The 15,335-nt window shown below is 51.6% G+C and overlaps 1 protein-coding gene across 6 annotated transcripts in view; it reads right to left on the reverse strand.

The window, feature by feature from the left end:
• Nucleotides 1-5,492: 5,492 nt before the first annotated feature.
• The window catches only part of TTYH2 (tweety family member 2), a 170,255-nt gene continuing 160,412 nt past the window's right edge, over nt 5,493-15,335 (reverse strand). For all 6 annotated transcript variants that reach the window (XM_068262559.1, XM_068262563.1, XM_068262564.1 and 3 more), the window contains one exon: nt 5,493-5,958. In XM_068262559.1, coding sequence (XP_068118660.1) covers nt 5,890-5,958 — 69 coding nt within the window. In that variant the 3' untranslated portion in view covers nt 5,493-5,889. The remainder of the gene's footprint in view (nt 5,959-15,335) is intronic.

Genomic DNA, 15,335 nt, shown 5'->3' on the forward strand with positions numbered 1-15,335 from the left:
AAACCTGATATATTTGGCATCAGCTAATCCAGCAGCTTCTCCTGCAGCCCAGCGCTAGGGAAGGGTTCATGCCCAAATCTGGGTTCCAGTAAAATCCTGCGAGTAAGAACTATTGTACCTTAACAAGGAGCACCGGTAAAAATGATCAGATAATGACTGTCCCGGAACAAAAGAAGCAGTGACATACATAGCTGTTAGTTTGGATCGAGAGAACTCTCCCTATACCTTGGTCCTGTACATTGGTCCCATAGGGGGCGCTGTTGACTGCAGTGGTGCATTAAAGCGGATCCGAGATGAAAAAATAATTAGAACAAGTAACTTGTCTATACAGGTTACCTAAAGTTTAGATAGTTTACACAGCAAATCTAGCTGCAAACAGCTTTAACAGAATATGATTATTTCTTCCTGTGATACAATGACAGCAGCCATGTTGTTTGTAAACATTACACAGAGGCAGGCTTATCTGCATCTTGAGCAAAAAACCTACCCCCCCTCCGCCTCTGAAATCTCTGGCTAGTAATTCCCCCCTCCCCCTCCCCAGACTGAGCTCCCATGAGCCCTTGCTACTGTCTGAAAGTGCCTTGGCACCCTGAAAACCTGTGGGCGTGGCTTGTGTACTTTATAGGGAATTAGAGTATTAAAACAAAAAAGTATTTGGCTTGAGGAATGCCCTATAAACAATAAGAAAGGAACACAATTATGCAGTGAGTAAAAGTCCATCTCGGATCCACTTTAAGGATTCTGGAGCAAAAAAAAACAAAAACAGACGACGTAATGGTTAACAGCCAATCAAAAAAGGATGCCCCTATTTGTGAAAACGATGTCCCACCAACAGCAGCCTTAACCTCTAAAAATTAAGAAGCAAAAAAGCATACCTCACTTCCTGTGCTGTGATAATCCGGGCTACCCACGTAGTCATTAGTGCAACAGCACAAATAACCGTGCAAATAATTCTTACTCCACACCTAGAAGTTTTCTTTTCTATAGATATCTACCTGATTTACTAAGATTTACTCTACTTCCTGTTAAAGGATACCCGAAGTGACATGTGACGTGATGAGATAGACATGTGTATGTACAGTGCCCTAGGCACACAAATAACTAGGCTGTGTTCCTTTTTTTCTTTCTCTGCCTGAAAGAGTTAAATATCAGGTATGTACGTGACAGTTTCTGTCCGGGTCGGACTGGGTCAGACTATAGCTTAACCCTCACTGATAAGTAACTACAGCCATAAAACACTTTCCTGTCAGTAAATGGCTTCTGAGAGCAAGAAAGAGATAAAAAGGGTAAATAATTCATAGATTATTACTTAAAATCTAGATTTAAATATAAAATAAAACTCTGGGATATCTAAAAAAGTAATTTTTAGGAGGAGGAGGATAGATACAATTGTTTTTCTCATCAGTTTATTTTCGCCTCGGATGTCCTTTAAGACAAGAAACCAATAAAATTTCTCTAGAACAAGAACAGAAGCAGCAATAAAACCCTGCACAATATGGTAACACTTCCCCCCTCTGTATCTAAAATGAAACATTTTTGTTGACCTAAGGTTGTTTTGGCTCTTAAAGTGACTAAAAATCTACTCAGCAGAACTGAAAAGGCTTGGTGTTTCTTTAACAGTTTCACAGCATCAGAACTTTGTTTTTCTTACCAAAGCTGCATTTTTAGCTAAGCTCCACCCATCAAAAAGAACTGCCCGGGCTTTTTTTCCCTGATGCAGTCTGTGCAAAGCATGATGGGATTTCCTTATTCACGTTGCCTAGCAACTGGGAGAAGTGCTCAGGACACAGGACAGTTGGAACTGTGTCTCATGCTCCCTGTCACCTCCTTTCAACCAAAAAGATGGCTGCCCTCATGAACTCAAACATTTGCCTGTTCTTTTAAAATAGGGTGGGTAAGAGATTATATTACCTATCTATTTTAATTAACATAACTAATGTAACTTAATGACAGTATGTTCGTTTAGGCTGAAGTTCCTCTTTAAAGGAAACCGGCGATGAGAGGACCCCAAGCATGTATACGTACCTGGGGCTTCCTCCAGCACCCTGTAGTCATCCTAGGCAGCACCATTTTTCTGTAGTCAGTTCCAGTAGAAGCTGACTACTACCCATACATGGCCCTAGCCGCATACGTCCTTGTCTGCGCGCCTGTCGCCTGTCTGCACCTGCGCAGTTACAGTCTTAAGCGAAGTGCGTATGACGCTCCCGCCTGAGGGAGCGACATTAGGGTACGCACACATGCGCAGTGGAGCGTGACTGGAGAATTTAATGGAGAAGCCTGCAGAAGAACAGAGTGGCCCAGGAGGACAATGCCCATTGGCCCATATGGACTGGAGGAAGTCCCAGGGAACAATAAATGCTTGGGGTAGAGGTCAGGTACTCGCGGGTTATCTGAAATCTGGGTCAGGTTTGGGTACCCGGTTTTGATTTTAATCGGGTGCAGGAACAGATTCACCAGAATGCAGGTGCAGGTCTAAAAAAATTAGACCCCCACAGGGCATCAGGTCGGGTACCTGTAGGTTAACCTAAATGCGGGTCAGGTTCGGGTACCCGTTATTATTTTAATCGGCTTGTGGGTCAGGTGCGAGTAGCGGGTTAACCAGAAAGCGGGTTGTAGTCTGGTGCAGGTTCACTAGAAAGCGGGTTGCGGGTCAGGTGTGGGTAGCGGGTTAACCAGAAAGCGGGTTCACTAGAAAGCGGGTTGTGGGTCAGGTGTGGGTAGCGGGTTAACCAGAAAGTGGGTTGTGGTCCGGTGCGGGTTGCGGGTTCACCAGAAAGCGGGTTGTAGTAGCAAGAGGTTAGCGCTCACAGCAAAGACTCTTTCCAAACTCCTGTCACATATATAACACCAGTTCGCCTCCTCTATAGCAATATATCAAAAACTTTTCATAGAGGTTGGCGCTCACGATGCTTTTGAAGGCTCAATGACTGTATGCACAACACATTCAAGGTTTACAATACTACACATTCAAAATTAAAAGTCCATCAATAAATAAAAAAAGTCCATCAATAAATAAAATTCTTCATCAGAACGAATTGCAGATCTTCAGATGTATAGAGGCCACCACCACACCCTTTGTGTGCCACTCACCGCAATACACAGACCAACCAATGGTCTATATGCACATCGGGACCGTTCCCGGGTCGTCCCCCACCTCTCTGGCACCAATAAGTTGCAAAGTCCTCCCTTTAGGCCGACTGTCCTCTTGGTTACCTCAATAAAAAGCCTCATATAGTGCAATATCGCTTTAAAAGGTTTATTTAGTAAAAAGTACAAGTTACACTCACATGCTCCTCCATAAAAATGCTCGCTCAGAGTAATTTTTTAAAACTGGCTCTCCCCCGTGATTGATGGCCAGGGCTGGCAGGCTCCGGATAAGCGTATGCTCCCTCTCACCTCCGCCGCGCGCTCGGTAGATGAAAGGACCTTCCGCGTTCGCCGCCTCGCCACTGCTTGTAAGACGCTTCAGTCCTTCCGCATCAGACTCCGCCCGATCGATTTCGTCATAAATGACCCATCAGGGGCCCCTGATGAGTCATTTATGACGAAATCGATCGGGCGGAGTCTGATGCGGAAGGACTGAAGCGTCTTACAAGCAGTGGCGAGGCGGCGAACGCGGAAGGTCCTTTCATCTACCGAGCGCGCGGCGGAGGTGAGAGGGAGCATACGCTTATCCGGAGCCTGCCAGCCCTGGCCATCAATCACGGGGGAGAGCCCGTTTTAAAAAATTACTCTGAGCGAGCATTTTTATGGAGGAGCATGTGAGTGTAACTTGTACTTTTTACTAAATAAACCTTTTAAAGCGATATTGCACTATATGAGGCTTTTTATTGAGGTAACCAAGAGGACAGTCGGCCTAAAGGGAGGACTTTGCAACTTATTGGTGCCAGAGAGGTGGGGGACGACCCGGGAACGGTCCCGATGTGCATATAGACCATTGGTTGGTCTGTGTATTGCGGTGAGTGGCACACAAAGGGTGTGGTGGTGGCCTCTATACATCTGAAGATCTGCAATTCGTTCTGATGAAGAATTTTATTTATTGATGGACTTTTTTTATTTATTGATGGACTTTTAATTTTGAATGTGTAGTATTGTAAACCTTGAATGTGTTGTGCATACAGTCATTGAGCCTTCAAAAGCATCGTGAGCGCCAACCTCTATGAAAAGAAAGCGGGTTGTGGTCCGGTGTACTTAACCAACTGCTCACAGCCTCCCGCTTGTCCTCACCTCTCCATAGCACACATCAGATTGTTTGGCAGAGCGTTCGAATATCGCTATAAACAATCATGAATGTTTCAGGTGATAAAAAATGAACCTACATACATAGTTCTACCTGCTTGTGTAAAGCTCTCAAACAACCCATTACCGCATCGTACACATGTCCGAGGACTGTCGCACGCTGGGATCGGGACTCCATCGCTTGGTCAACAGTGTGAGGCCGAGTTCTGTACAGACGCGTCGCTAGGCTACAGAACCATCTGACTACGGAGCAGGGAGGATGCACGGTGTGCAACGGCGGCATTATGAGTAGTAGAACAATACGCTCTGGCATCAGACCTTGGGTCAGCATGTTGAATCTTTAGGCGATGTCTGGACGAGACATAACAGCCTTCGCCATCGCGGGGTGGAAGGAGCTTGGGAGCCTAGGCCTAGTGGGCCTTCCTTAATGCACAGCCGCAGCGCAGTGTGATACCCGAGTGCATTCTTCTACTATACACACTGCCTGTTCCGGCGGCCACCAACAGATCCTTCTCCACTTTTTCTTCAATTTACAAGAGCCGTGCCGCCAGGCAATCACCATGCGGCTTCTGACCCATGTCATGTGACAGAGATGGAAGCTGCATGGCGATTGGCTGATGGCCCGGCAAACTCAAAAGGAAGATGAAGAGGACCTGTATGGCCACCAGGAGCAGGTAATGTATATAGTTTTGCTCCACATTATGTACAGGACCGGGCCACCAAAGCTCCCGCCACCACACTTTACAGGATGGAGGTATGGGAAGGGCGGACTGACAGATCTGGCGGGGGGGGGGGGGGGGTTTGGGGGAGCAGGAAGAGGGGGTTGAGGGGCACAGCCAAATGTGGTTACGTTCCTGCTGGGGGGGGCTTCTAAACACACTGAGGTGGTCTTTAGCTGTCGCCCCTGACCAATTAATAGGAGGGTCACTTTTCTGCAATTCAGGAGATGGGAGTTGTCTCTGGATTAAGTACAACAATAATGGGTTTGCTGAGCTATCATAGCAACCAACCAGACATCAGCTTTCATTGGTTTGGAACAGTCAGAATACAGGACGGATTTCACACGGAGTCATACTGAGCTCCGTCCTTTTACAATAAAGGCCTGCGTGTCAGTTTCATTATTGGTTCAAAGGAGACTTTTACATCTACCTAGAAGAGCCCTAAAGAATTGAGTATTTCTGAATTAACGTTCTAAAACAGCACAGCTGCAATTACCACTTCTGGACAAGAGGTGGCGATGTGGAGCCACAGAATTTTTACACGATTCTTTCATTAATTATTAACCATTTTAGGGCAAGATCAGTATTTACACTGCTATACTATTGTAATACGTTCAGGAGGTTGTAAAACCATGGCAGCACAGAAGATCCAAAGTGTCGTCAGTCCAAAAAGTGACTTGCTTGCAGAATTTCTTACAAAGCAGCAGGTCAGACACTTGAACAAGGTGTGGTTCACTTTGAAGTCCAGTTTTTGATACATGTCAGCTGCTTGAAGGCTTAATTCCGTGGTCCGTGGTATCTGTAGTGAAATAGTCGCCGACCAGCCACTGCCTGCTGCAGTTAGTTCCTTATGCTCTGCAGCACGGAAGAGTTCAAAGGCTGCGCATGCAACATGGCCGCCGTTGGGCGTAGGCCAATTAGAGAAGAGAGGCTAGGCTGGAATATCGTTCCCGTATATATTGGACGAATCTTCGTTGACGCAGAGATACGTGGAGGAGTACTGAAATAAAACGGGAAAGAAGAGGCATTATTTCAAATCACCATAAATGACAACATATGACGATTACACAACACAGAAAAGGTTAAGGATGATATAGACCGGGTCGGCAAGACAGGAAGGGGAGGCCAACATTTCAGGCTACGGTGTGGGATGGATGGGGAGGAGGGCAATTTACCAAAGGAGATGTGCAGTTCATATTGAACACACAATCCTGTCCAAAGTGAACATACTATTTTTTTTTTACTTGACCACCCCCCACAGTCCAGCTAAAAACCTTTGAAGCCAGGGCTTTCTGTCATGCTACTCCTACCCTGTGGAATGCCTTGCCAAACTTAATGAAGACAGCTCCAACCCTGGACACCATTAAATCAAAAATGAAGAGACCCTGTTTAGTCTGGCATTTATGATTACATTACTTTTCCCCCTGTACACATCACTATTTACAGTCCTATGGGAGAAAAGCACTTTACATAGGTTTCATTGTTGTGGTGGTGGTTTAACCTCCTTGGCGGTTAATTTTTTTTTTTCTAATTTAAAAAAATCCTTTTTTTTTTAAAAAAAAATTTTTGTTTCATGTAAAGCTACCAGAGTGGTAGCTACATGAAACACCACTAGAGGGCGCATGTGGCCCTCTAGTCCGATCGTCGCCGGCATCTATAGCAAACAGGGGAACGCGTATATAACGCGTTCCCCTGTTTGGCTTCTCCTGTCGGGGATGACGTCATGGACGTCAGCCGACGTCCTGACGTCAGGCACACCCGATCCAGCCCATAGCGCTGCCCGGAACTCATTGGTCCGGGCAGCGCAGGGCTCTGGCGGGGGGGGGCCCCTCTTCAGCCGCTGCGTGCGGCCGATCGCCGCAGAGCGGCGGCGATCAAGCTGTGCGCACGGCTAGCAAAGTGCTGGCTGCGCGCACAGCAATTTACAGCGCACAAATCGCCCCACCAGGGGCTGAGATCTCCCCCTGCGCGGCATAGCCCGAGCTCAGCTCGGGCTTACCGCCAGGGAGGTTAACCTCCTTGGCGGTAAGCCTGACCTAGGCTTAGGCCAGCCGCCGCAGGGGATCATATGGCCCTGGGAGGATTTTTGCCTATACAATGTTATTTATAGTCTTCAGCTAGCACTTCGCTAGCTAAGTATGCCCCCCAAGTGCCTCTGGTCCCCTTTGATCCTCCTGATCGCTGCCGGTAACATTTACCCGTCCGGGATGAATATCATCCTGTCCGGGGCACAGGCTGATATGGTATGTTGGGGCACAGGTAGACAGTATGCCGGGGCACAGGCTGATGTAGTATGTTGGGGCACAGGTAGACAGTATGCCGGGGCACAGGCTGATATGGTATGTTGGGGCACAGGTAGACATTATCCTGGGGCACAGGCTGATGTAGTATATTGGGGCACAGGTAGACAGTATGCCGGGGCACAGGCTGATATGATATGTTGGGGCACAGGTAGACAGTATGCCAGGGCACAGGCTGATGTAATATGTTGGGGCACAGGTAGACATTATCCTGGGGCACAGGCTGATGTAGTATGTTGGGGCATAGGTAGACATTATGCCGGGGCACAGGCTGATGTAGTATGTTGGGGCACAGGTAGACAGTATGCCGGGGCACAGGCTGATGTAGTGTGTTGGGGCACAGGTAGACAGTATGCCAGGGCACAGGCTGATGTGGTATATTGGGGCACAGGTAGACAGTATGCAGGGCACAGTCTGATGTAGTATGTTGGGGCACAGGTAGACATTATCCTGGGGCACAGGCTGATGTAGTATATTGGGGCACAGGTAGACAGTATGCAGGGCACAGGCTGATATGGTATGTTGGGGCACAGGTAGACAGTATGCCGGGGCACAGGCTGATATGGTATGTTGGGGCACAGGTAGACAGTATGCCAGGGCACAGGCTGATGTAGTGTGTTGGGGCACAGGTAGACAGTATGCCGGGGCACAGGCTGATATGGTATGTTGGGGCACAGGTAGACAGTATGCCAGGGCACAGGCTGATGTAGTGTGTTGGGGCACAGGTAGACAGTATGCCGGGGCACCAGCTGATGTGGTATGTTGGGGCACAGGTACACAGTATGCCGGGGCACAGGCTGACGTGGTATGTTGGGGCACAGGCTGATGTAGTATGTTGGGGCACAGGTACACAGTATGAAAGAGTACAGGCTGATGTAGTGTTAGGGCACAGGTAGACAGTATGCCGGGGCACCAGCTGATGTGGTATGTTGGGGCACAGGTACACAGTATGCCGGGGCACAGGCTGACGTGGTATGTTGGGGCACAGGCTGATGTAGTATGTTGGGGCACAGGTACACAGTATGAAAGAGTACAGGCTGATGTAGTGTGTTGGGGCACAGGTAGACAGTATGCCGGGGCACCGGCTGATATGGTATGTTGGGGCACAGGTAGACAGTATGCCGGGGCACAGGCTGACGTGGTATGTTGGGGCACAGGCTGATGTAGTATGTTGGGGCACAGGTACACAGTATGAAAGAGTACAGGCTGATGTAGTGTGTTAGGGCACAGGTAGACAGTATGCCGGGGCACCGGCTGATATGGTATGTTGGGGCACAGGTAGACAGTATGCCGGGGCACAGGCTGACGTGGTATGTTGGGGCACAGGCTGATGTAGTATGTTGGGGCACAGGTACACAGTATGAAAGAGTACAGGCTGATGTAGTGTGTTAGGGCACAGGTAGACAGTATGCCGGGGCACCGGCTGATATGGTATGTTGGGGCACAGGCAGACAGTATGCAGTGTTCTCCCCAGGCTCTTTTAGCCGGGTGCTCCACCCGGCTAGTTTTGGTTAGCACCCGGCTGTTATCAGCTCACCTCCTCCTATGCTGTAAGCAGAGTTGCACATAAAATCACCGACCCTGCATTCTCTCATCTCGCCCCACCCGGCTAATTTTTCCTACCACCCGGTTAATTTTTTCCTTCCACCCAGCTAATTTTTCATGCCACCCGGCTGGAAAAAATTTCTGGGGAGAACACTGAGTATGCCGGGGCACAGGCTGATATGGTATGTTGGGGCACAGGTAGACAGTATGCCGGGGCACAGGCTAATGTGGTATGTTGGGGCACAGGTAGACAGTATGCCAGGACATGCTGAGGTGGTATGTTGGGGCACAGGTAGACAGTATGCCGGGGCACAGGCTGATATGGTATGTTGGGGACACAGGTAGACAGTATGCCAGGACATGCTGATGTAGTATGTAGGAGGCACAGGCTGATGTAGTATATTGGGGCACAGGTAGACAGTATCCCGGGGCACAGGCTGATATGGTATGTTGGGGACACAGGTAGACATTATGCCGGGGCACAGGCTGATGTGGTATGTTGGGGCACAGGTAGACATTATCCTGGGGCACAGGCTGATGTGGTATGTTGGGGACACAGGTAGACAGTACGCCGGGGCACAGGCTGATGTGGTATGTTGGGGACACAGGTAGACAGTACGCCGGGGCACAGGCTGATGTGGTATGTTGGGGACACAGGTAGACAGTACGCCGGGGCACAGGATGATGTAGTATATTGGGGCACAGGTAGACAGTATGCCGGGGCACAGTCTGATGTGGTATGTTGGGGCACAGGTAGACATTATCCTGGGGCACAGGCTGATGTAGTATATTGGGGCACAGGTAGACAGTATGCAGGGCACAGGCTGATATGGTATGTTGGGGCACAGGTAGACAGTATGCCGGGGCACAGGCTGATGTGGTGTGTTAGGGCACAGGTAGACAGTATGCCGGGGCACAGGCTGATGTAGTATGTTGGGGCACAGGTAGACAGTATGCCGGGGCACAGGCTGATGTAGTATATTGGGGCACAGGTAGACAGTATGCCGGGGCACAGGCTGATGTAGTATATTGGGGCACAGGTAGACAGTATGCCGGGGCACAGGCTGATGTAGTATGTTGGGACACAGGTAGACATTATCCTGGGGCACAGGCTGATGTGGTATGTCGGGGCACAGGCTGATGTGGTATGTTGGGGACACAGGTAGACAGTATGCCGGGGCACAGGCTGATGTAGTATGTTGGGACACAGGTAGACATTATCCTGGGGCACAGGCTGATGTGGTATGTCGGGGCACAGGCTGATGTGGTATGTTGGGGACACAGGTAGACAGTATGCCGGGGCACAGGCTGATGTGGTGTGTTAGGGCACAGGTAGACAGTATGCCGGGGCACAGGCTGATGTAGTATGTTGGGGCACAGGTAGACAGTATGCCGGGGCACAGGCTGATGTAGTATGTTGGGGCACAGGTAGACATTATCCTGGGGCACAGGCTGATGTGGTATGTCGGGGCACAGGCTGATGTGGTATGTTGGGGACACAGGTAGACAGTACGCCGGGGCACAGGATGATGCAGTATATTGGGGCACAGGTAGACAGTATGCCGGGGCACAGGCTGATATGGTATGTTGGGGCACAGGCTGATGTGGTATGTTGGGGACACAGGTAGACAGTACGCCGGGGCACAGGCTGATGTGGTATGTTGGGGACACAGGTAGACAGTACGCCGGGGCACAGGCTGATGTGGTATGTTGGGGACACAGGTAGACAGTACGCCGGGGCACAGGATGATGCAGTATATTGGGGCACAGGTAGACAGTATGCCGGGGCACAGGCTGGCGCAGGATGACGTGGCACATGTTGGCAATACATTATGGGCACAGGCAGGAGCCACACACAGAGTATCACTTTGCAGGCACCATTATTAATAAAATCCCCTTTTCAGATCTAATTTTGAAAACTGCATTTAATAAACAATAGTAATGGTTGCAGCGGATCACTTGTGACCACTTCTGTCACTGCCCGACAATCTGCAGCCTCTTCACAGACTCCCTCCTCTCAGTCAGGTTGGTGTGGTTACGGGTGGGTGGAGCCAGCTGAAAGCCCCATCACAGCCACACCCCCACAGTAATGGAAAACCGCCAGACTTACAGGGAGGGTGGAGCCGAGAAGAGGGGGAAGGGTGAAGGAGTTATTGATGGTGGCGATCTGGCCGCAATTGAGTCCTGTAGGCTTATGTTGAATAAGAAATAATGTTTCCAATATTTTCAATACATTAGAATCTCGATATAGTAAACCTCTGGATATAGTAAACTCTGTTCCCAGGTTCCGGCAAATGTGTCTGTATAAATGGACAATGTCTGACCAATTCTGTTACAGTCAATTACTTGGCCAGGTCCCTTGTTTACTATAAAGGGATTCTACTGTACATACATACTTTTTTCTGAGGGACAGACCCTCTTTGGGAACCAAGTCTGGACTCATGTCCACGTAAATATATGTATTATTCCCCTTAAAGTGGACCTGAACTGTTGCACAGGACAGAAGGAAACTAGAGAAATGCACCCTGTATGTATTTAGAGTTTTTCTTGTCTATTTCCCCCTCATCTGTGACTAATCACAAGTTGTAATTTGATCTCTCAGTTATGGCAGAACAGGAATCTCCTCTGCCATGGAAGAGAAGCTAATTTGTAAACACAGGATGTTAACAATATGTCTGCTTCCATGAAAGCAGGAAGTAGACATACTGCACATTTATTGCAGGAGTTGTTTCAGCTTGTAACGGTTTTTTTTCTAAATATTGTTCTGTTGTTTATCTTTTAAAGCAGAGAGGAAGTTCTGCGTTCAGGTCTGACTTAAAGTTTTTAATTAACTCTAAACTTTACTCCCATCCTTTAAATCAATATATTTCTTAAGGTGGCCACTAACGATCAAATTTGCTGAACAATCGTTTACAAATGATTTTATCGCTTAGGACCACTAATAGACAAAAATCACTGACGGAGCCTCCAGTCCCTCGCTGCCAGCTACTTTCCTTTTCACTGACAGGCCCAACATTTTTCTTTGCGTTCTCGTCCGCAATAGCGTTCTGTACCTGTGCAGGACGCTATTGAGGATGGGAACATGAAGAAGGATATGAGTGGCTAGGCCTGCGCAGGAGAAGAAAGGCCACAGAATCCCAGTCAGCGAAAACAGAACTAGCTGGCGGCGGGGGACCGGAGGCTCCGTGAGTGACTGCGAGGGCACGGGACGGCTGCAGGGGGCTGGTAGAAGCAGAACTAGCTGGTGGCAGGGGACTGGAGCAGCAGTTTGTGACTACGAGGGCACAGGATGGCTGCATGAGGCTGGTAGAAGCAGAACTAGCTGGTGGCGGGGGACTGGAGCAGCAGTGAGTGACTACGAGGGCACAGGATGGCTGCATGGGGCTGGTAGAAGCAGAACTAGCTGGCGGCGGGGGACTGGAGCAGCAGTGAGTGACTACGAGGGCACAGGATGGCTGCATGGGGCTGGTAGAAGCAGAACTAGCTGGCGGCGGGGGACTGGAGCAGCAGTGAGTGACTACGAGGGCACAGGACGGCTGCAGGGGGCTGGTAGAAGCAGAACTAGCTGGCGGCGGGGGACTGGAGCAGCAGTGAGTGACTACGAGGGCACAGGATGGCTGCATGAGGCTGGTAGAAGCAGAACTAGCTGGTGGTGGGGGACTGGAGCAGCAGTGAGTGACTACGAGGGCACAGGATGGCTGCATGGGGCTGGTAGAAGCAGAACTAGCTGGCGGCGGGGGACTGGAGCAGCAGTGAGTGACTACGAGGGCACAGGATGGCTGCAGGGGGCTGGTAGAAGCAGAACTAGCTGGTGGCGGGGGACTGGAGCAGCAGTGAGTGACTACGAGGGCACAGGATGGCTGCATGGGGTTGGTAGAAGCAGAACTAGCTGGTGGCGGGGGACTGGAGCAGCAGTGAGTGACTACGAGGGCACAGGATGGCTGCATGGGGCTGGTAGAAGCAGAACTAGCTGCCGGCGGGGGACTGGAGCAGCAGTGACTACGAGGGCACAGGATGGCTGCATGGGGCTGGTAGAAGCACAACTAGCTGGAGGCAGGGGACTGGAGCAGCAGTGAGTGACTGCGAGGGCTCAGGATGGCTGCATGGGGCTGGTAGAAGCAGAACTAGCTGGAGGCAGGGGACTGGAGCAGCAGTGACTACGAGGGCACAGGATGGCTGCAGGGGGCTGGTAGAAGCAGAACTAGCTGGTGGCGGGGGACTGGAGCAGCAGTGAGTGACTACGAGGGCACAGGATGGCTGCATGGGGCTGGTAGAAGCAGAACTAGCTGGCGGCGGGGGACTGGAGCAGCAGTGACTACGAGGGCACAGGATGGCTGCAGGGGGCTGGTAGAAGCACAACTAGCTGGTGGCGGGGGACTGGAGCAGCAGTGAGTGACTACGAGGGCACAGGATGGCTGCATGGGGCTGGTAGAAGCAGAACTAGCTGGTGGCGGCAGGGACTGGAGCAGCAGTGACTACGAGGGCACGGGATGGCTGCATGGGGCAGGAGAATGCAGAACTAGCTGGCAGTTGGTGGATTGGAGCAGCAGTGAGTGACTACGAGGGCACAGGATGGCTGCATGGGGCTGGTAGAAGCAGAACTAGCTGGCGGCGGGGGACTGGAGCAGCAGTGAGTGACTACGAGGGCACAGGATGGCTGCATGGGGCTGGTAGAAGCAGATCTAGCTGGCGGTGGGGGACAGAAGCAGCAGTGAGTGACTACGAGGGCACGGGATGGCTGCATGGGGCAGGAGAATGCAAAACTAGCTGGCAGTTGGTGGATTGGAGCAGCAGTGAGTGACTACGAGGGCACAGGATGGCTGCATGGGGCTGGTAGAAGCAGAACTAGCTGGCAGCGGGGGACTGGAGCAGCAGTGAGTAACTACGAGGGCACAGGATGGCTGCATGAGGCTGGTAGAAGCAGAACTAGCTGGTGGCGGGGGACTGGAGCAGCAGTGAGTGACTACGAGGGCACAGGATGGCTGCATGGGGCTGGTAGAAGCAGAACTAGCTGGCGGCGGGGGACTGGAGCAGCAGTGAGTGACTACGAGGGCACAGGATGGCTGCATGGGGCTGGTAGAAGCAGAACTAGCTGGCGGCGGGGGACTGGAGCAGCAGTGAGTGACTACGAGGGCACAGGACGGCTGCAGGGGGCTGGTAGAAGCAGAACTAGCTGGCGGCGGGGGACTGGAGCAGCAGTGAGTGACTACGAGGGCACAGGATGGCTGCATGAGGCTGGTAGAAGCAGAACTAGCTGGTGGTGGGGGACTGGAGCAGCAGTGAGTGACTACGAGGGCACAGGATGGCTGCATGGGGCTGGTAGAAGCAGAACTAGCTGGCGGCGGGGGACTGGAGCAGCAGTGAGTGACTACGAGGGCACAGGATGGCTGCAGGGGGCTGGTAGAAGCAGAACTAGCTGGTGGCGGGGGACTGGAGCAGCAGTGAGTGACTACGAGGGCACAGGATGGCTGCATGGGGTTGGTAGAAGCAGAACTAGCTGGTGGCGGGGGACTGGAGCAGCAGTGAGTGACTACGAGGGCACAGGATGGCTGCATGGGGCTGGTAGAAGCAGAACTAGCTGCCGGCGGGGGACTGGAGCAGCAGTGACTACGAGGGCACAGGATGGCTGCATGGGGCTGGTAGAAGCACAACTAGCTGGAGGCAGGGGACTGGAGCAGCAGTGAGTGACTGCGAGGGCTCAGGATGGCTGCATGGGGCTGGTAGAAGCAGAACTAGCTGGAGGCAGGGGACTGGAGCAGCAGTGACTACGAGGGCACAGGATGGCTGCAGGGGGCTGGTAGAAGCAGAACTAGCTGGTGGCGGGGGACTGGAGCAGCAGTGAGTGACTACGAGGGCACAGGATGGCTGCATGGGGCTGGTAGAAGCAGAACTAGCTGGCGGCGGGGGACTGGAGCAGCAGTGACTACGAGGGCACAGGATGGCTGCAGGGGGCTGGTAGAAGCACAACTAGCTGGTGGCGGGGGACTGGAGCAGCAGTGAGTGACTACGAGGGCACAGGATGGCTGCATGGGGCTGGTAGAAGCAGAACTAGCTGGTGGCGGCAGGGACTGGAGCAGCAGTGACTACGAGGGCACGGGATGGCTGCATGGGGCAGGAGAATGCAGAACTAGCTGGCAGTTGGTGGATTGGAGCAGCAGTGAGTGACTACGAGGGCACAGGATGGCTGCATGGGGCTGGTAGAAGCAGAACTAGCTGGCAGCGGGGGACTGGAGCAGCAGTGAGTAACTACGAGGGCACAGGATGGCTGCATGGGGCTGGTAGAAGCAGAACTAGCTGGCAGTGGGGGACAGAAGCAGCAGTGAGTGACTACGAGGGCACAGGATGGCTGCATGGGGCAGGAGAATGCAGAACTAGCTGGCAGTTGGTGGATTGGAGCAGCAGTGAGTGACTACAAGGGCACAGGATGGCTGCAGGGGGCTGGTAGAAGCAGAACTAGCTGGTGGCGGGGGACTGGAGCAGCAGTGAGTGACTGTGAGGGCACAGGACGGCAGGACGGCGGCAGGGGGCAGGT

This window comes from Hyperolius riggenbachi, chromosome 12 (genome assembly GCF_040937935.1).
Source record: "Hyperolius riggenbachi isolate aHypRig1 chromosome 12, aHypRig1.pri, whole genome shotgun sequence".
Classification (NCBI taxonomy): domain Eukaryota; kingdom Metazoa; phylum Chordata; class Amphibia; order Anura; family Hyperoliidae; genus Hyperolius; species Hyperolius riggenbachi.